The sequence below is a fragment of the Ostrinia nubilalis genome, chromosome 11 (assembly GCF_963855985.1).
Source record: "Ostrinia nubilalis chromosome 11, ilOstNubi1.1, whole genome shotgun sequence".
In the NCBI taxonomy this organism is placed as follows: Eukaryota; Metazoa; Arthropoda; class Insecta; order Lepidoptera; family Crambidae; genus Ostrinia; species Ostrinia nubilalis.
In genome coordinates, this window is record NC_087098.1 from 16,331,897 (window position 1) to 16,358,662 (window position 26,766).

The following is a 26,766-nucleotide window of genomic DNA, read 5'->3' on the forward strand; positions in this document are numbered from 1 at the left end:
AACAGCCCTTTACAGTCCACTGCTGGACTATGAGCCTCCTCCACTATAGTGGAGGGTTTTGCCATAATCTCCACGCTTGGCAGGCGGGTTGGAGATCGCAGTTTAAAAGATTGATGTTTTTCAGAGAGCGCTGCTGCCCATTCTCTGTTTGATGTGTAGTCCCTAAGTCGCCTCTTACGACACCCGCGTGGTGCGTAGCCGTGTGGTGACGGCAGAGTAGAATACTTTTGTCACCAACCCCTACTCTTCCACACATCATCACCACAAAATATAACAGAAGGTAAACTCCATACTAAGCGCGCTCGAGCCACGCACACATAGACACCGCTCACGTACGCGTTATCAAGACTGTCTTGGACGAATGCGAGGCGCGACTGCGTTCGCTTGAGTGACGCTGCACACGCGTTTGTGAAATTATTTTGTTTGTGCGAAAATGAGTGAACAACAAAAAAGGGGTAGGTGTTATAACATTTGTTAAGTAACTAGATGGTTGCTTACACTCAACATTAAGAACGAAATTTTCGTTTTTTAAACTACCAGTTGATTCCGGGAGGTAAGTAAGGTATTTATTTGTATTTCAATAGTTCGTTTAACGTTGACAAATTGAAGGCCAACTCACTTATTAGGAATATCGAAGTGTTTTAAAGAGGTTTTAGGAATTATTGGATAATAGTGTCAACCACCCAAGTAGTTTGCAAACTATTACTATTATAACGTACTAAACATAACTACCTACATAATTATACGTGGATATCTGTTATTATCTTTCTTCCATAGTGTATTAAGAGTTACATTTTTCTATCATAACGAAATAAATGCAACACATGACAAGACAACCCTAGCGCGACGGCCGAGCGCAGGTATGCAAAGCGAGGTACATACATGAGTATACCTTCTGTTATATTTTGTGTCATCACCCTCATCATCTCAGCCATAGGACGTCCACTGCTGAACATAGGCCTCCCCCAATGCTTTCCATGCTGCCTGGTTGGTAGCGGCCTGCGTCTAGCGCCTTCCTGCTGCCTTTATGATGTCGTCGGTCCACCTTGTGGGTGGACGTCCGGAGCTGCGTTTTCCGGTACTCCAGAACCTATGGACCTTATACAGAAGCTCAAAGTTGCACAGCGTGCTATGGAGAGGGCTATGCTCGGTGTTTCTTTACGAGATCGAATCAACACCACACACTTACAATTATTCCCTAAGGCTAAGTCCACACGTAAACCGCCAAACCGCGAGACTACACGAAACGTATACGTGGGAAAACACCGCAGTGCGGCGGAGGCTTGCTTAGTTTTACTTGGTTGTAAAATCACGAGGTTAAAAACCGCGGCGGTTTAGCCGTAGTGCGGACCTAAGGCTGAATTGCACCACCTTACTTTAACTTTAACAAACGTCAAAAGTCTGTCAAGCTGAAAGTTAAGGTTAAAGTAAGGTGGTGCAACAGCCTTATTCTAACTTTAACAAACGTCAAAAGTCTGTCAAGCTGAAAGTTAAGGTTAAATAAGGTGGTGCAACAGCCTTATTCTAACTTTAACAAACGTCAAAAGTCTGTCAAGCTGAAAGTTAAGGTTAAAGTAAGGTGGTGCAACAGCCTTATTCTAATTTCAGACCTTTAATTCGAAATCCTTTGTTCTTCTGATTAATTTCGTTGCGGGTTCAATGACAGTTTAACTTTAGCGGGGGACCTAGGACCAACTTGACCTTCACTGATTGGGAATTTATTGGCTGTCAAACTGTAAACCCTGATTACACGGGATTTTAAACTGTAGAAAGGAATAAGTAGTCTCGTAATTTTAACGTCAATGGGGATGTTGCCTGGGTCAAAAAGCAAGAGTTTTAATTAGTCCGTCAGTTAACTTATCAAAAAATACTCTACACGTATTTTTCACTTTTTCAAACTAATGAAAATTTAAAGAGATAAAGCGCCCCAAAGTTCATAAGAAGAGGCCCGTGACGTCAACGCTTGCTTAAAAATGCCGCACGTTGTGACGTCGTGCGCAACTTCAACGCACCATAACTATGTAATTATTTGTTAGATTGACAAATAAAAATATATGTGTCCAATATTTTTTGATATTAAACATTACGGACTAAAAAAATTTTTTTAGGCAACTAGCCTATTTCGGCAATCTATGGAATCGGGTCCAATCTTCAACAGTGTTTTGGCCGAAGCCGACCGTCAGTTCCATCAGACATTGTCTGCTGGTTTCTCTATGACAGCCGAATTTATTCCCAGGCAGCAGTGCGTGGGGCGCGGGCATCCGAGCGCATACGGTGATGAAATGTGCTGCGCCGCTCTCGCCCGATGACGCTCCGCTGCGATTAGTCGCCGCCAACACCTGTTATAATATGGGCTGGGTAAGTTCTTTTAGGCTGCGTTTCCACCAGAGATGTGCGAGGATGTCTAGATGTGCTGTGAAAATGTGTGGGGGTTTCCACCAAAGCTGTGCGAGGAAAATGTGTGGTGCGAGGATGCGTTGCCTGCTACTTCCAAACTCCGTCTATGGACTTGCTGATACAGTATGCGCAAATCTCGCAACACATTCCTCGCACACATCCCTCGCTTGTTTTGTACTCGTATGCGCAAAAATCTAGCTCCGCTAAGCCGTTTCCACCAAAGCTTCTTTACAAACACATCCCTCGCTACGCATCCTCGCACATCTCTGGTGGAAACGCAGCCTTAGTGTACTCTTTTGTGTTAATTTTATGTATTGTGTTATCTGTTCCACCGCAATAGTATTTTTGGTGATTCCAATAAAGGAATTGCTACAAGAGTTACAATCTTCAGTTTTTCACAGTCACTCGCAGTTCAAACATAATCACGTCACGTCAGCGGCTCTCGTGTCTTTAGCGACTGCATCTTAACAGACAGATCTCCAAGTCTTTGACTCGCGATCTACGCCAATTTAATACAGATCGTATTAAAGAGGCGATTGAGCGTAACAAAGGCTCTAAAGTGTTCGCTAGGGATCTGTCTGTTGGCCAAAGTCAACTGACCAAGCTGAAGACCGAGGATGGCAGAGACATCTCGTCGGGGCCTGAGTTATTGGAAGAGGTTGAGAAGTTCTACGGACAATTATACACGAGTGTACGTACACCTGTCACAAATCTAGCCGAAGACCCAAGAGCTAGACTGACCCGACACTACACCGAAGATATCCCGGACGTCAGCCTGTACGAGATTAGAATGGCTCTCAAACAGCTGAAAAACAACAAGGCACCGGGTGATGATGGAATCACGGCTGAGCTTCTGAAAGCAGGCGGAACGCCGGTACTAAAGGCTCTTCAGAGGCTGTTCGATTCCGTCATACTTGAGGGAAAAACGCCTACGGCATGGCACAGAAGTGTGGTGATACTTTTTTTCAAAAAAGGCGATAAAACCTTGTTGAAAAATTATAGACCCATCTCACTTCTGAGCCATGTCTACAAGCTGTTTTCGAGAGTCATTACGAATCGTCTCGCTCGCAGGCTCGACGACTTCCAGCCTCCCGAACAAGCCGGTTTCCGAAAAGGCTTTAGTACAATAGACCACATACATACGCTACGGCAGATTATACAGAAGACCGAGGAGTATAATCAGCCACTTTGTCTGGCGTTTGTGGACTATGAAAAAGCCTTCGACTCGATCGAGACCTGGGCAGTGCTACAGTCTCTCCAACGGTGCCAAATTGACTATAGATACATCGAAGCGCTGAAGGGCTTGTACGAAAACGCCACAATGTCGGTCCGCCTCCAGGATCAGAACTCGAAACTTATTCAGTTGCAGCGAGGGGTGAGACAGGGAGATGTCATATCTCCGAAACTGTTCACCACCGCCCTGGAAGATGTTTTCAAGCTTCTGGACTGGAGTGGATTCGGCATAAATATCAACGGCGAGTATATCACCCACCTTCGTTTCGCGGACGATATCGTAGTCATGGCTGAGACCGTGGAGGACCTAAACACAATGCTCGATGGCCTCAGTAGAGCCTCTCAACAAGTGGGTCTTAAAATGAACATGGACAAGACAAAAATTATGTCAAATGCCCGTGTTGTACCCACTCCTCTGAAGGTTGGAGACACTACACTCGAAGTTGTTGACAATTATGTATACCTGGGACAAACAGTCCAGTTAGGTAGGTCCAACTTCGAGAAAGAGGTTAATCGTCGAATCCAACTCGGCTGGGCAGCGTTCGGGAAGCTTCGCGAAATTCTCACGTCCGAAATACTACAGTGTCTCAAGTCAAAAGTATTTGACCAGTGTGTGTTACCAGTGATGGTGTATGGCTCTGAGACGTGGTCGCTTACTATGGGCCTCATAAGAAGGCTCAAGGTCACCCAAAGAGCGATGGAGCGTGCTATGCTCGGAGTTTCCCTGCGTGATCGAATCAGAAATGAGGAGATCCGTAGGAGAACCAGAGTGACTGACATAGCCCGCAGAATCGCTAAAATCAAGTGGCAGTGGGCGGGGCACATAGCTCGAAGAGCTGATGGCCGCTGGGGCAGAAAAGTTCTTGAGTGGCGACCACGAGCTGGAAGACGTAGCGTGGGCAGGCCTCCCACTAGGTGGACCGACGATCTGGTGAAGGTCGCGGGAAGTACCTGGATGCAAGCGGCGCAGGACCGGTCTTTGTGGAAATCCTTGGGGGAGGCCTTTGTCCAGCAGTGGACGTCTTTCGGCTGAAACGACGACGACAGGGTGTGTGGTTATTTTTCTTGTAATAACTTTCATGTGTACTACCACCCCTGAGATGGGCGTTGTTTTACAAAACCACACCCTGTATTACTAAATATCGATTGCATTCAATGTAAATTCAACCTTAAGTCCTGCACAGAAGGTTCAAAATGGTTTGAGCACGATCGCTAAGTGCCCCGTTGCCCGCAGATAGAAGAAGGCATCGCTCACGGCTCACCAGGGCTCACCTCTGGGATCAATTAGACCAAATTTTATGGTTATAAAACCAAATAATAATTACACGTGTCCTCTTTAACAGATGGATAGCGATTAATCCCAACTTAACAGTTTTATAGCCATAAAAGTTGGCTCAAGCGTAACTATCTATTTTTTGAAGAAGTGACTCTGGATCCTTCTAAAGAAACATTTTTGGGGTAAAAACCTTTCCTATAATAAAATGAAGTTTAGAACTAGGCTTTTGAATGGTACCAATATTGGTGTGAAGTGGGGATGCATACGTTTGAAAGTGCTTGTCGCGGGTGGTGCGATTTATTTGCTGTCGAGTGTAGAAGGTTCAAAATACTTTTTCCACGATCGCTAAGTGCCCCGTTGCCCGCAGATAGAAGAAGGCATCGAACTAGCGGAAGAGGCGCTGGCGATAGAGGAGCGCGAGGACGGGCCCATGCTGCCGCGTTGCTGCCTCTACGCCGGCATCGGGCATCAAATGAGGGCACAGGTGGGTGCCGCTATAGTCTGGTCTGCGAGCACCTAGAATTTTGTCCAATGACCCCAAGCTACCCATCCTTATCGCTCGCGCGTAAAACAGCGCGTAGACAAAATTCTACGTGCTCACAGACCTGGCTTTAGAATAGGATGAAATAAATCGTTGGATTGAATAAAAAATAGTTTTATTTTAGCAAGTAAGTTATAATAAAAACGTGCACACAGTGACAATAGATGCAATCAATAAAAAATGTTACACTGGAAATTCAATAGGGATATATCATCACATTTCATGGTGGTTCTATATCATCTCAGCCATAGGACATCCACTGCTGAACATAGACCTCCTCCAATGCTTTCCATGTTACCCGGTTGGTAGCGGCCTGCGTCCAGCGCCTTCCTGCTACGTTTATGATGTCGTCGGTCCACCTTGCGGGTGGACGTCCCACGCTGCGTTTTCCGGTACGCGGCCTCCACCGGTGCTTTATCGCTTTTACGCATTCTAGGCCTACTGGTGTTTGCCTTTTGACACTTATTCAAACACCAACTGGGCTACGATGCGCGCCGTGATGAAATATTAAAATCTATGAAATGGTTTTTTATATTAACCGGCAGACAGTGGTGACTGAGTTTGTTGCGGCGCTTCTTCTCAGCACTTGCCAAATGTTGGTCTCGAAGCGCTGGTAGGGTAAAAAGATTATGAGACATGTAGAGGCTCCTTAAGAGCAAAATGACGATTTGTAAGAACTATTTATTAGTCTAAACAAATAAAGAAATTTTGACTTTGGTGCGATAAATTTTTATCGCGGCGTGCATCCTAGGCCTACAGATTAATTTAAGCTCCTCCCTTTCTGCCTCGGTATTTACACTGCGTGGGATTTTGCACCAGGGAGTGTAGCAGGGGCGACCACCTCATTATCATCATCATCATTTCAGCCACAGGACGTCCACTGCTGAACATCGGCCTCCCCCAATGACTTCCACATCGCACGGTTGGTAGCGGCCTGCATCCAGCGCCTTCCTGCTACCCTTATCAGGTCGTCGGTCCACCTTGGCGACCACCTACTAACATATGAATATCTTTGCAGAAGACAAATTCTCGTATCGACAAGGAGTCGGCCAACGAGACGAGCCTGCGGCTGCTGCTGCGTTCAGTGTCGCTGGACGACAACGACCACCTCGCCTTCTACTACCTCGCGCTGCAGTACATGTACCTCGGCCTGCTTAACGAGGCCATGGTGAGACAAGCGTTGTTTTAAAGCCCGGTCTGTGAGCACGTACAATTTTGTCCAATGACCCCTAGATACCCATCCTTATCGCTCGTGCGTAATTATATTGCTGTCGCGACTGTGCGACGCGCGCCCGCAGTGAGTGTGCGAGCGCGATAGCAATATAATTACGCACGAGCGATAAGGATGGGTAGCTAGGGGTCATTGGACAAAATTCTACGTGCTCACAGACCAGACTATAGCTGGTTAGAGTTCACGACCGAATATGAGCCTGCACAGTGATAATGTGAAGAAGTTACCGCCTCAGTGGTAAGCCCAGCTGCTTCAGACGCAGAGGTCCTGGGTTCGATTCCCAGTGGGGGCAGATTTTCCTGTTCGGTTTTGTTGGTAATAGGGCTTTTTCTAAGTCCGCCTGGCTAGCTACCACCATCTTACCTAAGTCTGTCACAAAACGCTAACAATGTTAATAGCATTGTTGTGATCCGGCAGTTAGAGGTAAGATAGCCAGTTCCTCCGTGGTTGAGGATTCCGAGTGAAGCTCGCTTCCACCTTCAGCCTGCATCATCATTTACCATCAGGTGAGATATAGGCCAAGAGCTTTCTCGTTGTGTATAAAAAAAAAGTTCCTTTATTCGTATCCGGCTCGAAGGACCAAAATTTTTTTGATTGTGGCAGGACGCGACGCGTTCGTGTCTAGCGGCGCGAGCCGAGTGCGGTGGCGGCCTGCGCCTCGCCACAGCGCTGTGGTCGTGCGCCTGCGCCGGTCCCCGCGCCCCCCGCGCGCTCGCCGCCGCCCGCCTCGCGCGCCACCACTACCCCGCCGCCGACTGGCCGCTGTGGGCGCTGGCGGCGCTGCAGCTCACGTGGGAGAGTGGCGAGGTGAGTGTGACGTCACGAGGGTCCCGCGCGACCCGCCGCCCGCCTCGCGCGCCACCACTACCCCGCCGCCGACTGGCCGCTGTGGGCGCTGGCGGCGCTGCAGCTCACGTGGGAGAGTGGCGAGGTGAGTGTGACGTCACGAGGGTCCCGCGCTCGCCGCCGCCCGCCTCGCGCGCCACCACTACCCCGCCGCCGACTGGCCGCTGTGGGCGCTGGCGGCGCTGCAGCTCACGTGGGAGAGTGGCGAGGTGAGTGTGACGTCACGAGGGTCCCGCGCGACCCGCCGCCCGCCTCGCGCGCCACCACTACCCCGCCGCCGACTGGCCGCTGTGGGCGCTGGCGGCGCTGCAGCTCACGTGGGAGAGTGGCGAGGTGAGTGTGACGTCACGAGGGTCCCGCGCGACCCGCCGCCCGCCTCGCGCGCCACCACTACCCCGCCGCCGACTGGCCGCTGTGGGCGCTGGCGGCGCTGCAGCTCACGTGGGAGAGTGGCGAGGTGAGTGTGACGTCACGAGGGTCCCGCGCGACCCGCCGCCCGCCTCGCGCGCCACCACTACCCCGCCGCCGACTGGCCGCTGTGGGCGCTGGCGGCGCTGCAGCTCACGTGGGAGAGTGGCGAGGTGAGTGTGACGTCACGAGGGTCCCGCGCTCGCCGCCGCCCGCCTCGCGCGCCACCACTACCCCGCCGCCGACTGGCCGCTGTGGGCGCTGGCGGCGCTGCAGCTCACGTGGGAGAGTGGCGAGGTGAGTGTGACGTCACGAGGGTCCCGCGCGACCCGCCGCCCGCCTCGCGCGCCACCACTACCCCGCCGCCGACTGGCCGCTGTGGGCGCTGGCGGCGCTGCAGCTCACGTGGGAGAGTGGCGAGGTGAGTGTGACGTCACGAGGGTCCCGCGCGACCCGCCGCCCGCCTCGCGCGCCACCACTACCCCGCCGCCGACTGGCCGCTGTGGGCGCTGGCGGCGCTGCAGCTCACGTGGGAGAGTGGCGAGGTGAGTGTGACGTCACGAGGGACCCGCGCGACCCGCCACTACCCGCGAGTGACGTCACGAGTGTTCCTGTGGTTGTTTGCCTGCGTCAAATCTTTCATTTCAACTTAAAATGTCTTCTGCTAAGCAAAGGCTTTCCACAACGGCCGGTCTTGCGCTGCACGCACCCAGGTGCTTTCGACCTTCAACAGATCGTCGGTCTACTCGGCTAAACAACACTACGTTTCGTCGGTCGTTGCGGCGTCACTCGAGAACTTTACTCATACTACCCCAATAGCCATTAGTTCTATGAGTTAGCCCCACCCACTGTCACTTAGGCGATTATTTATTTATTAGGTCTACCAACATTGTTACATAACAACATGTACACTTAAAAATAACAATTATGAACAAAGTTACAATGCAACAACAATTATAGGCTGACACAACATACACAACATAACAAATACAACATTATCACACTGCACCGCGCTCCGCTGCGGTCCGCGTGGCGACATATAACGAATCCCGCGTGCAGACGCGTTATCAGTGTGTTGTGCCGCGCGTGTTTTCTGTACAAACTGATGTACTTGCATAAAATGATTAAATCTGTCGTCCCGCGTACCGCGGAGCGCGGTGCAGTGTGATAATCGCCTTAAGTTTGTCGACTTCACCGACTGTACGGTGCGTCACCGTACAATTGCAAACATCAGCAATATATTGCTATGCGCGGCTGACCCAATTTTATATACAGTCGTGGTCAACTAATTAGGGACAGATAGAATACTAAGCAATACTAAGTGTTCATATCCTATTATTGTGAGCTTCATTCAATATTACTGGCTGTTACTTTGTAAACATATTGACTATCAAGTACTCTATTTAACAGAATACAATAACAACAAAAAAACTTACTAACTTAATAAAAAATCTTAATCAAATCACATGAATCGGTAATTATGGTACGGACGGTCTGGCCACCTAATTAGGGACGCTTACGTTTTTCCTTCTAAATTAAAAAAAATAAAAAGTAATAACTTTTATTCTGTTCATTTGTAATTTCGGCGTCAATTTGAAAAGCGATATTCTTATCTTGCGAGTTAAAAACTCATCAAATTATTAAAGGTAATGGGCTGAAAGAAAAGCAACAATGCGCTAAGTTATAATAAATCTTTTTCAGTGTGGTTGGCCATACCGGTAAATTGCAGATCATCTGAAATGTTCCAAAAACTTGAATCTACGATGCAGTGGCTTATTTCAAAATCATGAAACCACAGAAAGTATGCCTAGAAGGAAGAGGCCAATAAAAACAACCCCACAAGATGATCGCAGAATGGTCACTCTCGCAAAGAGAGACCCCTTTAAGGGTTTCGTTCTGATCAAGAGCGAGATTTTTGGACCAGAACCGACTGCTGGAGTATCTGCGTGGACCGTCAGAAGGCGACTGGTGGAGGCAAAGCTTGTAGGAAGAGTTCCTCGAAAAGTTCCACTACTGAAGATGGAACACAAAGAAGCAAGATTGGCGTTTGCAAGAAAGTATGGACATTAGGCTTTTGCTCAATGGATAAATGTGCTGTTTTCTGATGAGATCAAGATAAATCTTATTTCATCCGATGACAGACAATACGTGCGACGACCTGTAAAGTCCGAAATGATACCAAAGTAAACAAAGAAGCAGGTGAAACATACAGGCGGCAATATAAAAATCTGGGGCTGTTTTTCTGGACATAGAGTGTAACGTATAAAAAGAACTGAAGTTAAACTTGAGCAATTCCACTACAAATAAATATTGGAGAAAACGATGCTATCGTATGCTGAAGAAGTCTTACCAGTCTCATGAACATTTCAACACGATAACGACCCAAAACATACCGCGTACTCTGTTTTATCGTTCCTAGCGCAACAGTCAGTGACGGTACTAGATTGGCATTTGGCCCGAAAACAACTCAGACTTAAGCCCTATAGAGCTTATGGTATGAAACGAAGGAAAAAGTTGCAGCTCAACGTACTGGCACTAAAAATCAGCTTTTCGTGGCATTTAATGGTGTTTGGAATAATATTTCTTTAGAAACCTGTAATGATTTGATTGCATCCATGCCGCGCCGATGTCAAATGGTTATAACCAACAAAACCAACCATATTGGTTATAAAAATACGTTTGATGATTTTGTTTTGTATTCTATATTTATTAATGAAAACTTTTTATGTAATAAACACTTTAATAATTTCCAATTTATTTACATTTATAGTGAAAGTGTTACGTGTCCCTAATTTTATTTACATTTATAGTGAAAGTGTTACGTGTCCCTAATTTAATAAACACTTTAATAATTTCCAATTTATTTACATTTATAGTGAAAGTGTTACGTGTCCCTAATTAGTTGTCCATCCCTAGGTCAATAAATGTGTAGGTGGCAATGATTTATTTATTTTAAAAATATTGATCGCAACTAGCTAGTTTCTTTTCTGGCCTTTAAATATTTAGAATACTAGCCAAATTACTTGTTATTAATAGGCACAAGCTACAAAGCCTCGTGAAGATTTTTTTTTCGGACTGGAGAGACGGTCTTGTGTTTAAGTCAAATAACGTCCCTAATTAGTTGACCACGACTGTATATTTTATGTTTTACATTATTTTAAGTTTAGTGTTCGATTTAGCAGCCTAACAAGTGGCCGCGACTCTCGTTAATCAATTATTGTACCTTTATACGTAATCAAGTAATAAATATCTACATTCAACAAAGAGTTTGAATCATTCTCTTCATAATCAACATAATCAAGAAAGGTGTATAGCTAGCAATAGACCATACACCGACTTAGGTTCTCGTTAGTTAATCTTTCCGCCGTGTCGGCAGGCGGCGCTGGCAACGGGAAAGGAGCTTCTGTCGCTGCTGAACAGCGCCGAGGCCGAGGCCGAGCTCGACGCCGACCACAACGGCTACACGGAACTGGATGCACTGTCGGATTCGCAACACGCGGATACACATAGCAATAGGGACGCAGGTGAATAATTGACGTCATTTCAGAGACTCGAGAGAGGTCAATGACCGGTCATAGATGTGTGTCAATATGTGTACACTTGTTTGCAAAAGTTTTATTTGAAAATTTTTACTACATATTTGCAAATAATTCGCGGAAATAATGGCGTTGCATTTTTGCTAACATAAATGAGTAGATTTGAAGATTTAAATTTTATTTTAGATTTAGATTTGAAGTATTTTTAAAAAAAGTTGTGCCTTGAAATTATTTCTTAAAGGCGTTGTCGACATTGCGAGGTTTCGCGGTGTGTATACGCGTTTACCTTGCCGCCGAATTACCACTCAAACGAGTAAACTCGCATCGCGAAGCAACCGCGCAACGTCGATACACACTTTAAGTGCTTGTTCACGTTGACTCGCGGGCGCGGTGACGAAATATCAAACATAATATGTAGTGATTCCAAGTGTTCACGTACGAAACGCACGTGCGGTCTAACTAGCGGGCAAGCTAGCGACTGGCGCGCGCGGAGCGCTCGCGGTAATTTCAACGCGTGAAGATGTTTGTGTGTGTTCATGTCAAACTAGCGGCGGCGCGCGCGTTTCACTCGCGACGTGAGGTAAGTTCAACCAGTTTGAACTTGTCGCTAGAAACGATAGTACGTCACACTCGCGCGAACGCCTGGTGGTTGTTGTGAACACGAGCTCGCAACGTTTCCCGCGCCCGCACCCGCCCCCGCGCCCGCGCGTACCTACGTGAACAAGCACTAAGGCCTAGTTTAGACACGCGATAACCGCGCAGTTTGTGGGTGGTTCTCATAGCAAGGTATTCAGATGGTAACCGTGCCGTTAAGGTTTGATCCAAATATGCGAGAGTTGCCCAACAACTTTCGATTTCACTGTGTCATCAGGCTTAATGGTGTCAAGTACCTTATTAGATCGTGTTTTGTTCGCAGCGAGCATTCGCGCGGAGAGCGCGGGCGTGTACCGCGTGGAGCGCGCGCTGTCGGACGCGGCGTCGTCGGCGCAGCGGCCTCGTGCGCACCACGCGCCGCGCGCCCGGGCCTGGCTGCTGCTCGCCGACCTCTGCCTCAGGTAAGTCAAAGTCAAAGTCAAAATTTCTTTATTTGTTTAGACTAATAAATAGTTCTTACAAATCGTCATATGCTCTTAAGGAGCCTCTACATGTCTCATAATCTTTTACCGCTGTCTGGTACCGCGAGTGTGCCGCCTGGCTGCTTTTTTTTTTATGTGATAGGAGGCAAACGAGCAGACGGATCACCTGATGGTAAGCAATTGCCGTCGCCCATGTACACCCGCAACATCAGTGAAGTCACAAGTGCGCTGCCAACCTTTTAAATCCCATTCCCCCCCAATTGGGCCTCCGGTATCCTCACTCACTCGGCGAAACACAGCGCAAGCGCTGCTTCACGCCGGTTTTTTGTGAGGCCGTGGTATCACTCCGGTCGAGCCGGCCCATTCATGCCGAAGCGTGGCTCTCCCACGGTGAAAACCTCTGCCTCAGGTACAGCGAGTGTGCCGCCTGGCTGCTGCTCGCCGACCTCTGCCTCAGGTACAGCGAGTGTGCCGCCTGGCTGCTGCTCGCCGACCTCTGCCTCAGGTACAGCGAGTGTGCCGCCTGGCTGCTGCTCGCCGACCTCTGCCTCAGGTACAGCGAGTGTGCCGCCTGGCTGCTGCTCGCCGACCTCTGCCTCAGGTACAGCGAGTGTGCCGCCTGGCTGCTGCTCGCCGACCTCTGCCTCAGGTACAGCGAGTGTGCCGCCTGGCTGCTGCTCGCCGACCTCTGCCTCAGGTACAGCGAGTGTGCCGCCTGGCTGCTGCTCGCCGACCTCTGCCTCAGGTACCGCGAGTGTGCCGCCTGGCTGCTGCTCGCCGACCTCTGCCTCAGGTACAGCGAGTGTGGCTGCTGCTCGCCGACCTCTGCCTCAGGTACAGCGAGTGTGGCTGCTGCTCGCCGACCTCTGCCTCAGGTACAGCGAGTGTGCCGCCTGGCTGCTGCTCGCCGACCTCTGCCTCAGGTACAGCGAGTGTGCCGCCTGGCTGCTGCTCGCCGACCTCTGCCTCAGGTACAGCGAGTGTGCCGCCTGGCTGCTGCTCGCCGACCTCTGCCTCAGGTACAGCGAGTGTGCCGCCTGGCTGCTGCTCGCCGACCTCTGCCTCAGGTACAGCGAGTGTGCCGCCTGGCTGCTGCTCGCCGACCTCTGCCTCAGGTACAGCGAGTGTGCCGCCTGGCTGCTGCTCGCCGACCTCTGCCTCAGGTACAGCGAGTGTGCCGCCTGGCTGCTGCTCGCCGACCTCTGCCTCAGGTACAGCGAGTGTGCCGCCTGGCTGCTGCTCGCCGACCTCTGCCTCAGGTACAGCGAGTGTGCCGCCTGGCTGCTGCTCGCCGACCTCTGCCTCAGGTCACACCCGACGCACTATGACCATGACTAAGTATACGGCATACTCGTCGAGAGGCCAGGCCGAAATACAGTGCTGGGGAACTCTCGCTCTTGGGGTATCTTGCTGTCGCTCGCTTGCTTTCACTCCTGTGTCACCACATGGGGCTGTCTCACAAGACATTCGGGCGAGACTAGGCGAAAGCTCTCGGACGAGACTGACGAGAGTGTAGAGCCAACATTAATTGTTCGTTTCAGTCAAATGACGTCCACTGCTGGACGAAAGCCATCCAAAAAAAAATCCACGACGACCGATACTGTACTATATCCAGGTACTTTTCGTGACCTTCACCAGACCACCTTTCGTCGATCCGCCTAGTGGGGGGCTTGCCACCCTACTGTAGTGTGTGTGTAGTATGTAACAGTATTAGTATGTATAAATATCGATTATCCCTATTTAATCATTCATTAATAAACTGAGATAGCTAAGAAGAAATTGTTTACTTTATGCTCCCGAGCTCCCATCCTTACATGGCGACCCGGCCATTTTTGGAGGTCTGCCGGAGTTCGGTCGGGCGAAACATAAAGAACGATTATTATTAGTAAAAAGTGAAGTAAATCAAGTAAATTCAGTGAAAATGTACCGGTCTAATATAGAAAAAGACGAGGTGTTTTTGACCCAAAATTCCTCAGGGTCAAATGCTACAGAATATCACATTTCCAATATAAGTATTGTAGTATGTGTACGCGCCAAACCTATATATTTGACGTTGCTGCGTAAACTGCCCCACTCAAATATACTAGCATCGCACAGTATAGACTCTTTCATTGTCAACTCCCGGTCCCCACATTACATGGCGACCCTGCCAGTGCTGCCTTAGGGCAGTGCTGTGCAATAACATAATAAAATAAATTGGTGTATAAATAAATGGACTAAAATGGAAAAATGAAATCAATTAAAATCAGTGAATTGGAAGAACAAGTGAAATAAATGGAATGTCGGAGAATTTTAAGAAGATTTAAAACTAAGAAAAATGGAAATGCTGGCTGCCGGGCGTAGATGGTGCCAGATGGAGGTTTGGTGATGTGCTGGGCTGCTGGGAGAGTTCGAGTCAGATGTTGGTTAATTGCTGGCTGCTGGGAGAGTTCGTGTCAAGGTTCCGGATGCCGTCGGATGATGAAGCTCGCGTTAAGGAGATTAAAGAATTAGCAAGTACCTACTAAATTACGTATTTCTTAAACTTTTACATTATTTTTGAATATGAAAAAAAAAATATTTACATTTTAAATACTTAAATAACTAATTTTGTAATTCACATGTGGCCACTGTGTAATTTGTGTATTTTTTTAGAAAATAAGAATTGAACGTAGAAGGGTCAAATTAAGTAATTTTGAAGTCTGAATAATGTCCTAAATTATAACATTATTAACACATTTTTAAATATTTTATATTAATTTGCAGTTTACTTCATTATAAATTTCAATACTTTTAGAAGAAATTGGTTAAAGACTTTATCTATAAATTGTTCATTGTAATTAATTTTGTTTGCTTAATTAAAAGAGTTTTAATTGCAGATTTAATATCACTAGAATTGGTATTTGAAATTGTTCATTTCACATATTTTTTTTAAAATATTGGTTGTCATTAGAATTTTCAGTGGTAACAATAAATATTTATGTAGAATCAATTAAGTTTTAAATTTTAAAATGTGCTGTCTTGTGAATGTTTTATTACATAATTCTCTGTTTTGATTTATTAATGGCAAATAATTTTATACATTAATCAAGGTTAAGCATTTTTCAAATCGTAATTTCAACTATTGGAAATTAATTTTATCAAAGTACCTAAGTAAGTGTCGAGCTATTTGCGGTTCACATTCGTCAGCGAATTCCTTCGTAGTCATTGTACTGTTTCGTTAGTTGGTTTTAAATTTCATTATTTCTGTGCCAAATAACTGATAAAAATATTATTATGTGCATAGCATTATTTATATTTTTCAAGACGATAAATTTCAAGTTAAACATCATATTTTCAATTGAAATTTCAAACAGTTTTAATTCTTCAATTTTATTTCTTATCTTTGTAATAAATGTGCAAAAACGTACTTTTTTTTTAGTTAATTCAAATAACTCTATGACTTATTTACGATAGCAGAGATTTAGTTGTAATTTACAAGAATCTTTTTAAGCTCACTGCACTATATTGAGCAATTTCTACCAGTCAACTTTTCATTTCACAACTTTAAATATTCTATTTGAATGAAATTTACATTTTTATCCTATTTTTTTAATTTAATAAATTGTATCGATTTGATATAGCTAAACTACTTGACATTTTAACTAATGACTATTTAAAAAAAAAAAAAATAATGTAAGTTACTCTAAATACAGCGTTTATTAACTTTGTTCAGTTTATCATGATTTATCTAAAAATCAATGTAAATAATTATTATGATTATCATTGTTCAACATTTAAACTCAATCCGATTTTTTTTTTCGCTTTAGCTATTATTTGACAGTATTTTGTTTTACTGATAAATAAAGAGTACCTACTTAAATCATGATCAATCAATTAAAGCTAGACCAATGCCTGTAAATTCTTTAACACTTTATATTTTTATTTGTTAATTTCAAATTTTTCGAGATACCTAGCACATATTATTTGATTTTGTTTCATACATAATTATCATCAGGATTAGATAGTAGTAGTAGTAGCTACAGTATATTACATAGTTTTCATTTACTGTATCACTTTCTTTTAAATACATAATACGACATTTAAATTATTAACATCATTTATGATTACGAGCCTGTATTATTGTTAAAGTATTAAAAAAAAACAACAGTATATTTCGAATAAAACCTAAACTTTTATTAAAGAAAACTTATTTATAATAATAAAAAGTATTCCATAACTTGAATACTTATTTTGACTTATATTCAGAAACTTTAATAGTAACTTTCTTATTAAATTGATTGACAGTATTAATATTTCGCATAAAATATTTTTTGAGACTTATCTTGCAACGCATTTTAAGTACCTAGTAAATTGCAATGTATGTTTTAGAGGATTTTCGATTTTTGTAATTATTTGTCTATTCACATAGTTCACAACTTTAGATAGTCGTATTGCGCAATAATTGCATTACCTACTTACAAGACTGCACGTGTAACCGCATCAGCATTTTTGGTTAGCGACGTTCATCAGAAAGTAATATGAAGCTATACCTTAGTGGGAAAGCAATGAACAACAGATATTGTAACATAATAACTTGTTTGCCTGACATCATTTTATCAGTTCTTTAGAATTAGTTGTTTAATGAAATCTTAAACGTTAACATATTTGGAACAAGTTAAATAATGTAGAATGATTTTGTTTGATAGTTATCAAGTTTTGTTTTATAGTGGGTTCCTAATACTACAGAAAGATTTACATTTTGAAAACTTTTGATGAGATAGATGGATTTATTTTTGTATTACGAGAGAGAAATTAGAAATCAGATTTTGAATAGTTTTGGTAGATTGAAAGTACGAATGTATTAAAAAGCTTTTGTAACAATAGAGTGCATTAGTTACATTCGAATGAACGATGTGGAAAAGGAATGTGAAATAAATGGATGTTAAGGATTATGTTAAGTATGTGATTGATAGATTGTTTTGATTGTAGAATGGAAAGTATTATTTTAGAAATAGGGAATACTTTAGTAGAGATATTTTGTAACACCAGTGGACCGTACAACCACAAGTAAACAAAATCATTTATGCTAAATAATTCAAATGTTTGATTTTATTGTTTGGAATTGAATGTTTATGAAAGAGAATTAAATATGTTGTAAAGGTAATTATGGCAAAAAAAGGAGGTACAAAACGACGTCGAATCCTTCAGTTTGATCATGGTGCAAACGAGATTTCTCTGTGTAAGCTGTTGGAGGTCAAAAATACCTTAAAAGAGGACTCGTTTATAAAAAATAAGGGCACAAGGTACAGTCAAGGGTATCAGATCCTTCATTTGATCATGGTGTAGACGAGTTTCTCTCTGTGAAAATAGTTGGAGATCGAGTGATCTTAAAACATGACCCTTAATAAGTCTATGCATAGCAACAAAGACTAAAATGTCTTATAAAAAGTCGACTATAAAATAAACAGACTGTACCTAAAATAAAATAAATAAAAAAGTGTTATGAAAAAAAAATAGAGCCGGCCGGCCTTAATAAAATAATGTGTGCCCATATACCCAATAAGAGGTATATTAATAAATAAATAAAAGTAGTACCTACCTAAATAAGTGAATATGCCAAGTAAGAGAGATATGATTATGCCCAAGAGGTAATAAATATAGGAGAATGTAAGAAAGATTATGTTTATTGAGATGTGTTTAGAAAAAAAAAAAAAGTTAAGATTGTGTTTTGTGTGTGCAAAACCTTACAGGCAATGTTATATGATTGAGAAATACAGGGTGTCCCAAAAACAATGGATAACCCTGTAACCATCGATAGGCCTCTCCATGGTCTCCCTAACGTCCAATTTTGACCCCAGTAAAAATATCACCGTTTTCAAGATTTTTAAGTTTTTGTGCATTTTTAGAAAATTGCCACCTGCGATTACTTTTTCTCATGCCATTTCTACAAATGAGGATACTTTTCAATCTAGTTTTTTTCCTTATCACAAGGGATAGTTGGGCTATCAAAAAAAAAGATTAAAGTTCAACAAACTAGTTTAAAAGTATGAAAATTTTAACAAATTGCAGAGAAGAAGGAAAAATTAATTCATTGTCTAGCACTTTTGATCAGCCATCGTGTAAAAAAAATGTAGGGAGACCATCGTGCCCATTATCTTAAAAACTTCCTTGGTTAATTGAGATTCTAAAAAGGTATCACAAGCCTATGTATTCTGTATTATTTTTATCTTATGGCTACTTGAATAGCAACTAGTATGAAAACTGCAAAAATGAGTTTTTCTCGTAATAGTTAAACTAGGACTGCATAGTGGCATTAAATACAAATGGATAATTTTTAGCGTAGGAATTTAAATAAAGCAACATTTTATCGTCATCATCATCATCATTTCAGCCATAGGACGTCCACTGCTGAACATAGGCCTGTATCCCAATGATTTTCATAATGACCGCTTGGTAGCGGCCTGCATCCAGCACCTTCCTGCTTACCTTTATGAGGTCGTCGGTCCACTTTGTAGGTGGACGTCCTACGATGCGCTTTCCGGTACGTAGCCTCCACTTGAACCCTGTTGCCCCATTGGCCGTCCGTTCTGCGTTTTTGTGATTACTTAATTTTTGTTTTACACCTTATAAATGTCCCTATAGACAGATACCCGTGATGGCACACGGCTCGGAAACGTGGATTTTTTGCACAGCGTGCTATGGAAGGGGCTATGCTCGGGTTTCTTTACGAAACCGTATCAGAAATTAGGAGACCTGTAAACGAACTAAAGTCGCTGACATAGCCCGACGGATCAGCAAGCTGAAGTGGCAAAGGGCAAGGCACAGTAGTTCGCAGAACTGAGGCAGCGTTCAAGTGGAGGCTACGTACCGGAGAGCGCATCGTAGGACGTCCACCTACAAAGTGGACCGACGACCTCATAAAGATAAGCAGGAAGGTGCTGTATGCAGGCCGCTACCAAGCGGTCATTATGAAAATCATTAGGGTACAGGCCTATGTTCAGCAGTGGACGTCCTATGGCTGAAATGATGATGATGATGACGGTAAAATGTTTCTTTATTTAAATTCCTACGCTAAAAATTATCCATTTGTATTTAATGCCACTATGCAGTCCTAGTTTAACTATTACGAGAAAAACTCATTTTTGCAGTTTTCATACTAGTTGCTATTCAAGTAGCCATAAGATAAAAATAATACAGAATACATAGGCCTGTGATACCTTTTTAGAATCTCAATTAACCAAGGAAGTTTTTAAGATAATGGGCACGATGGTCTCCCTACATTTTTTTTACACGATGGCTGATCAAAAGTGCAAGACAATGAATTAATTTTTCCTTCTCTTCTGCAATTTCCTAAAATTTTCATACTTTCAAACTAGTCTGTTGAACTTTAATCTTTTCTTTTGATAGCCCAACTATCCCTTGTGATAAGAAAAAAAACTAGATTGAAAAGTATCCTCATTTGTAGAAATGGCATGAGAAAAAGTAATCGCAGGTGGCAATTTTCTAAAAATGCACAAAAACTTAAAAATCTTGAAAACGGTGATATTTTTACTGGGGTCAAAAATGGACGTTAGGGAGATCATGGCGAGGCCTATCGATGGTTACAGGGTTATCCATTGTTTTTGGGACACCCTGTATTTATCATTGTTAAATATGGAAAGTAAATGGCAAAGTTATGAATATTTCAGTTTTAATTGTTTCGATACAATTTTGAAGTCATAGAACTGATGTAATAATAATTTTAACATTTGTAGAATTGATAATTTGAGAATAATATTTTGGGATAGTTTAAGAGTAATGTTATATTAAGTTACCAATATTAGGATCCCACTACACAATTTTATTTGTTTAAAATAATACTATGAACATTACAAATACTTGATATCATGTTTACGATAGTTAAAATAAATAAAATGGTAAATGTGTCAGAAATTAAATATGAAATGCATCAAATTGTGTCTAATCTGTAGAATCTATCATCATTTTATCATGATAAACAAGGTTATTGAAAATTTTACAAAACTGAAATGACATATTTTGTAGTATGTGTGTTTTATAAATTAAACAGTAAATAATTTTAGTATCAATTATTAACATTATAATTAATTTGACCCAACTACTATAATATGTAATACTTTCAGTAATAATATTTTATATTCTGTAGATCGTAAGTAAGAAAACTTTGCGATGTGTAATTTTTGTGTTGATATTTGAACCTTTGAAACAATTATTTTTAAAGAAAATTTTGTAGAAAACTGTAAACTGTAAAACTATGTAAAGTAAAATTTGAATGAGAATTTAAAAAGTGATGTAAATTATTTTCAAATACTTTGTGTATTTCTAACATTTACTTTAAATTTAAATATTGAGTGTTTTGTTAATTTGGAAGTAATGAAATCTTTTACAACATCTAAATATTTAATTAATACTGTAACATCATTCAAAATCTGTTTTTCTGTTTATGTTTGATAGTCTAAAAATCATCCTATTCAAATATCAGTTTATGTGGAATTTTCTTATAGCCTGACCAGGAACATAAAAACCCTCGCCATGTTGCGGAAATCTAATGGTACTAATTTCTTTTAATGGCAACAATAACTAAAAACTTCATTGACATGTCACCTTGCATGTCAGTCTATTGCTGTCAAAGTGTAAACAAACTTTATTTTAAATGTGCGCAATTGATTTTGTGAATGAAATTGCTAAAATCTTTTTATAGTCGTGAAAGAAAAGTGGTTCACAATGTGTAAAAGTATTTGTCGAAGAGAAATACCAAGGGTTCGGACAATATTTTCATTGAATAATGTTTCCAACAAAGGTTGTCAAATTGACTGACATGTTTATCGTATAGTACAGTCCACTATGAAAATTAGCTGTGGTTTGTTTCAACTACCTATTTTAAAGTTTTTTGTCACTTTCTAAGTGTTGAATTTTATGGAATTGGGAAAGAAGTACCGAGTTTGAAGCCTTCATGAGCAGACATTGCAGTTGAATATTCAAGTTCTGAATTTGATTATTGATGAATAATAAAATAAATCCTACTATCTCGATTGATGGCTTCATTTAATTTATTTAAACCAGATTACCTATAATAATATGTTTTCGTTAATTTATGAAAATATTAAATTAGCCCGTAATCCTGAATCCTGATACATAAAGTTAGCCTATTAATTTAACACAGGTACGACTGTACTCAGTGTTGCACTATCAAATGCAATTGATGCGCCTCTATGCCAGGGTTTTTATGTTCCTGGTCAGGCTATAATTAGTTAACTCATTAATGTATTTCCTTTTCTCTAAAAATATGAATGTTAAAAATAAAAAAAAATAAAAAATATTTTGTGGTCTGTAAACTTTTGGTTTTTTTTATGTTCAATTACTTTTTACAATTATGATTTGTAATGAAAATTATGATCATTTGAAATAGAGTTTTTCTCGGATTTTAATGTATTTTGATGTTTTGTTTTGAACTGTTGTAACTAAATTTAATATTTGAAAAAATATTGTAAACCAATTTTTTTTCTTTTAAAAAGGGGGGAGGTGTAGTATGTGTACGCGCCAAACCTATACAGGGTGTCCCAAAAACAATGGATAACCCTGTAACCATCGATAGGCCTCGCCATGGTCTCCCTAACGTCCAATTTTGACCCCAGTAAAAATATCACCGTTTTCAAGATTTTTAAGTTTTTGTGCATTTTTAGAAAATTGCCACCTGCGATTACTTTTTCTCATGCCATTTCTACAAATGAGGATACTTTTCAATCTAGTTTTTTTCCTTATCACAAGGGATAGTTGGGCTATCAAAATAAAAGATTAAAATTCAACAAACTAGTTTAAAAGTACGAAAATTTTAAGAAATTGCAGAGAAGAAGGAAAAATTAATTCATTGTCTTGCACTTTTGATCAGCCATCGTGTAAAAAAAATGTAGGAAGACCATCGTGCCCATTACCTTAAAAACTTCATTGGTTAATTGAGATTCTGAAAAGGTATCACAAGCTTATGTATTCTGTATCATTTTTATCTTATGGCTACTTGAATAGCAACTAGTATGAAAACTGCAAAAATGAGTTTTTCTCGTAATAGTTAAACTAAGACTGCATAGTGGCATTAAATACAAATGGATAACTTTTAGCGTAGGAATTTTAATAAAGCAACATTTTATCATCATCATCATCATCATTTCAGTCATAGGACGTCCACTGCTGAACATAGGCCTGTACCCCAATGATTTTCATAATGACCGCTTGGTAGCGGCCTGCATCCAGCACCTTCCTGCTTACCATTATGAGGTCGTCGGTTCACTTTGTAGGTGGACGTCCTACGATGCGCTTTCCGGTACGTAGCCTCCACTTGAACCCTGTTGCCCCATTGGCCGTCCGTTCTGCGTTTTTGTGATTACTTAATTTTTGTTTTACACCTTATAAATGTGCCTATAGACAGATGCCCGCCCAAGTAACATTTTACTCCATTTAAGAGTTCAATAGTCGTTCACATGTACTCCACAAGCTGTGTATGTCAGCTGTATACGAGCTGTATAGCTTGCTATAATGCTTTTATAGAACCAGTTTGGGCACAAATTAGACAGCTTTAAGTTCACTATGGCTGTACATTAGCAGTATAATAGCATTATAATAGCAGTTTAAGTAGTAACATCGTACTTAAGGCTGACTTACGGCACTATATGGGACGCAGTGTGAACCATACAACGTACGTGAGGACAATAAAGAGTAACAAGTGGCTAAATGCACAGCTTTCAAAGTTATAAAGTCCGACAAAAGTACTCCAATGCTACATAAAGTTCACGTGTGTCCTAAATTATTTCCACATTTTAATATTAGTTTGGTATTTGTACGTGAGTGCCAAGAGGAAACAACTCGGGCGGATAATATAATCATTTATGCAAATAATAACACGGGTTTTAGATACTGAATAATGTTAATGCCATTGGGAATGCAACTTTATCGTGAAATGTATACATATTTACAGCTAAAATATTTACGCGCCTCTGTAAAAACGCGATATTCATTTTAAAATATTTAAAACTGGCTGAGAGGAAATCTACAATTTTCAGTTTTTGATATTGTATTGGCATTATAATTATACTACGGTAATTAATTATAACATGAAACCAAAACTCAATCGCTCTATCTGCGAATTTTGTGATAAATCTGCATTAATTTTGGAGATTTATTTGGTAAATATTTTAGGTTATGTAGAACAAAATGGTGGAAATGAAATACGGCTATGTGAACTGTTATAACTCCAATTTAATGCGGTGAGCGTTATTAGGTTCACATGTGTTCTGTTAGAATGCTGTTATCTATATTAAGTTCCACATTTGTACCACTACAGCGCTAATGTCTATAAATTTATTCTAATGTGAACTTATGTACAGCTTTAAGATGTACCTAGTTCAGGTCAATTGTGTATCTTTAATTCTTTCAAATACTGAAATTTTAGAGATCCGCAATAAAAATTATTAATGTCCGTTAAATCGCCTAGCCCAGGTACTAATAGTCAAGTATGAATACCTAAAGTATCAGACGGTAGTGTTCCCGGTTTAAATTCGTTTATTATGCCTGACAATTTATTCAAAGCGGAATGAGGAATACGATTTTCAATAGCCCATGTTCTTATTTTTTTGCTAAAGGTTAAATAATTGTCTAAATCAAAATTGTATTCACTATCACTAGAACTGCAATCATCACACTCTGATATCTGTATATTTTGAAGGGAACTTTCAGGTTCAGGCATAATATTTTCCTCTGCATCATGTACAGAACCACCATAAATACAACTAAAAACAGGCTTGGGGAAAAGTGTAATAGAATATCACATTCACATTCATTTTCAGCTTAAAGCAAATAAGAGTAGTACTTGTGGACAAATAAACTGCTATTGATGTTAATGGACAACACATATAGTCCTTTTAACAGCCTACAGTGCACATGCAAACCATTGAAACACTTTTGTACAGATAGTAAAAAAAGGTTATTTTATTAACACAAACAAGTCCTACTACAGCTACTAGCTGTATAACAGTCTAAAACAAGTAAACATAACAGCCTTTGGCTTTATAAATGACCACGTGTGTTCTCTTAAAATGCTAGCTCTATAACATCGTACAAGTAGGCCGTTAAACAGCGGTTGCCGTATCTTTACCCTCCTATAATGCTCTTAGTCAGACGGCTGACTAAAGGATAGTTGTTAGAGTATTATAACACCAACAATCGTATAAAAGTATAACTCTACACTAGTCTACACTCCTATAAGTCCCTTAGACAGGTATAGGTGTAATTAATTGCAATAATACAGCTTATACATCACGAGTGAACTGTACTAATGCTTTAAGTACACATTGGAACTAAATGTGAACTCTTAAATGGAGTAAAATGTTACTTGGGCGTGATGATACACGGCTCGGAAACGTGGATTTTTTTTTTGCACAGCGTGCTATGGAAGGGGCTATGCTCGGGTTTCTTTACGAAACCGTATCAGAAATTAGGAGACCTGTAAACGAACTAAAGTCGCTGACATAGCCCGACGGATCAGCAAGCTGAAGTGGCAAAGGGCAAGGCACAGTAGTTCGCAGAACTGAGGCAGCAGGGTTCAAGTGGAGGCTACGTACCGGAGAGCGCATCGTAGGACGTCCACCTACAAAGTGGACCGACGACCTCATAGAGATAAGCAGGAAGGTGCTGTATGCAGGCCGCTACCAAGCGGTCATTATGAAAATCATTAGGGTACAGGCCTATGTTCAGCAGTGGACGTCCTACGGCTAAAATGATGATGATGATGATGATAAAATGTTGCTTTATTTAAATTCCTACGCTAAAAATTATCCATTTGTATTTAATGCCACTATGCAGTCCTAGTTTAACTATTACGAGAAAAACTCATTTTTGCAGTTTTCATACTAGTTGCTATTCAAGTAGCCATAAGATAAAAATAATACAGGATACATAGGCTTGTGATACCTTTTTAGAATCTCAATTAACTAAGGAAGTTTTTAAGGTAATGGGCACGATGGTCTTCCTACATTTTTTTTACACGATGGCTGATCAAAAGTGCAAGACAATGAATTAATTTTTCCTTCTCTTCTGCAATTTCTTAAAATTTTCATATTTTCAAACTAGTTTGTTGAACTTTGATCTTTTCTTTTGATAGCCCAACTATCCCTTGTGATAAGGAAAAAAACTAGATTGAAAAGTATCCTCATTTGTAGAAATGGCATGAAAAAAAGTAATCGCAGGTGGCAATTTTCTAAAAATGCACATAAACTTAAAAATCTTGAAAACGGTGATATTTTTACTGGGGTCAAAAATGGACGTTAGGGAGATCATGGCGAGGCCTATCGATGGTTACAGGGTTATCCATTGTTTTTGGGACACCCTGTATATTTGACGTTGCTGCGTAAACTGCCCCACTCAAATATACTAGCATCGCACAGTATAGACTCTTTCATTGTCAACTCCCGGTCCCCACATTACAGTATCGTGCTGACGCTGATATGCACCATGCTGGCGATTGCTGCACTATTTGGACTGTACTTGATATACAAGAGGTGCCACCACGGCTGGATCCGTAACGAGATTTTGGCGCAAAACTTAAGGCGATCCTGTCGCCTCCCGTCCCTTCGCCCTTTAAGATTTTTTTTCTTTATTCTTTATTTTCTTTTTTTCTTTTTTATGATTCTCCCGAGCTCCCATCCTTACACTACGTCTTCAGCCCGTGGTCGCCACTCGAAAACTTTTCGGCCTCAGTGGCCGACTCTACGAGCTATGTGCCCCGCCCCTGCCACTTAAGTTTGCCAATTCTGTGGGAAATATCGGTTACTTTGGGTTTCCTATCAATCTCCTCATTTCTGATTCGATCATATAGGGAAACTCTGAGCATAGCACGCCACAAGCTCTTTGTCTGACGTTGAACCTTTAAAATACGTGCTACGCTACGGGTCATTGAAAAAAGTAAACATTATTATTACATTTCAGGTTAGGTCGAGTGAGCGCGGCGGCGGGCTGCGTCAGCGAAGCGGCGGCGCTCACACCCTTTAGTCATTTAGTTTTATACACCGTGAGTACCCTTACTTATGTTTTATTCTGTACTAGCGGCCGCCCGCGACTTCGTACGCGTGGATCCCGTTATACCCCCTTTATCTGTCTTGAGCGGTTTAGATTTTTCATACAAAAGGATTTTCCCGCTAATTCCTGTTCCCGTGGGAATTCCTAAGTATACTATAACTATATAGTAGTTATTGCAA

The 26,766-nt window shown here is 41.8% G+C and overlaps 1 protein-coding gene across 1 annotated transcript in view; it reads left to right on the top strand.

Annotated features, from left to right (window-relative positions):
* LOC135076005 (tetratricopeptide repeat protein 7B-like) overlaps window positions 1-26,766 on the top strand; it is a gene marked incomplete at its 5' end in the record, with an annotated part of 29,596 nt that overhangs the window by 116 nt on the left and 2,714 nt on the right. Inside the window, 7 exons of the mRNA XM_063970451.1 lie at window positions 2,237-2,358; window positions 5,274-5,390; window positions 6,466-6,615; window positions 7,282-7,485; window positions 11,309-11,456; window positions 12,385-12,523; window positions 26,498-26,579. Of these exons, the coding sequence (XP_063826521.1) occupies window positions 2,237-2,358; window positions 5,274-5,390; window positions 6,466-6,615; window positions 7,282-7,485; window positions 11,309-11,456; window positions 12,385-12,523; window positions 26,498-26,579 (962 nt within the window). The remainder of the gene's footprint in view (window positions 1-2,236; window positions 2,359-5,273; window positions 5,391-6,465; window positions 6,616-7,281; window positions 7,486-11,308; window positions 11,457-12,384; window positions 12,524-26,497; window positions 26,580-26,766) is intronic.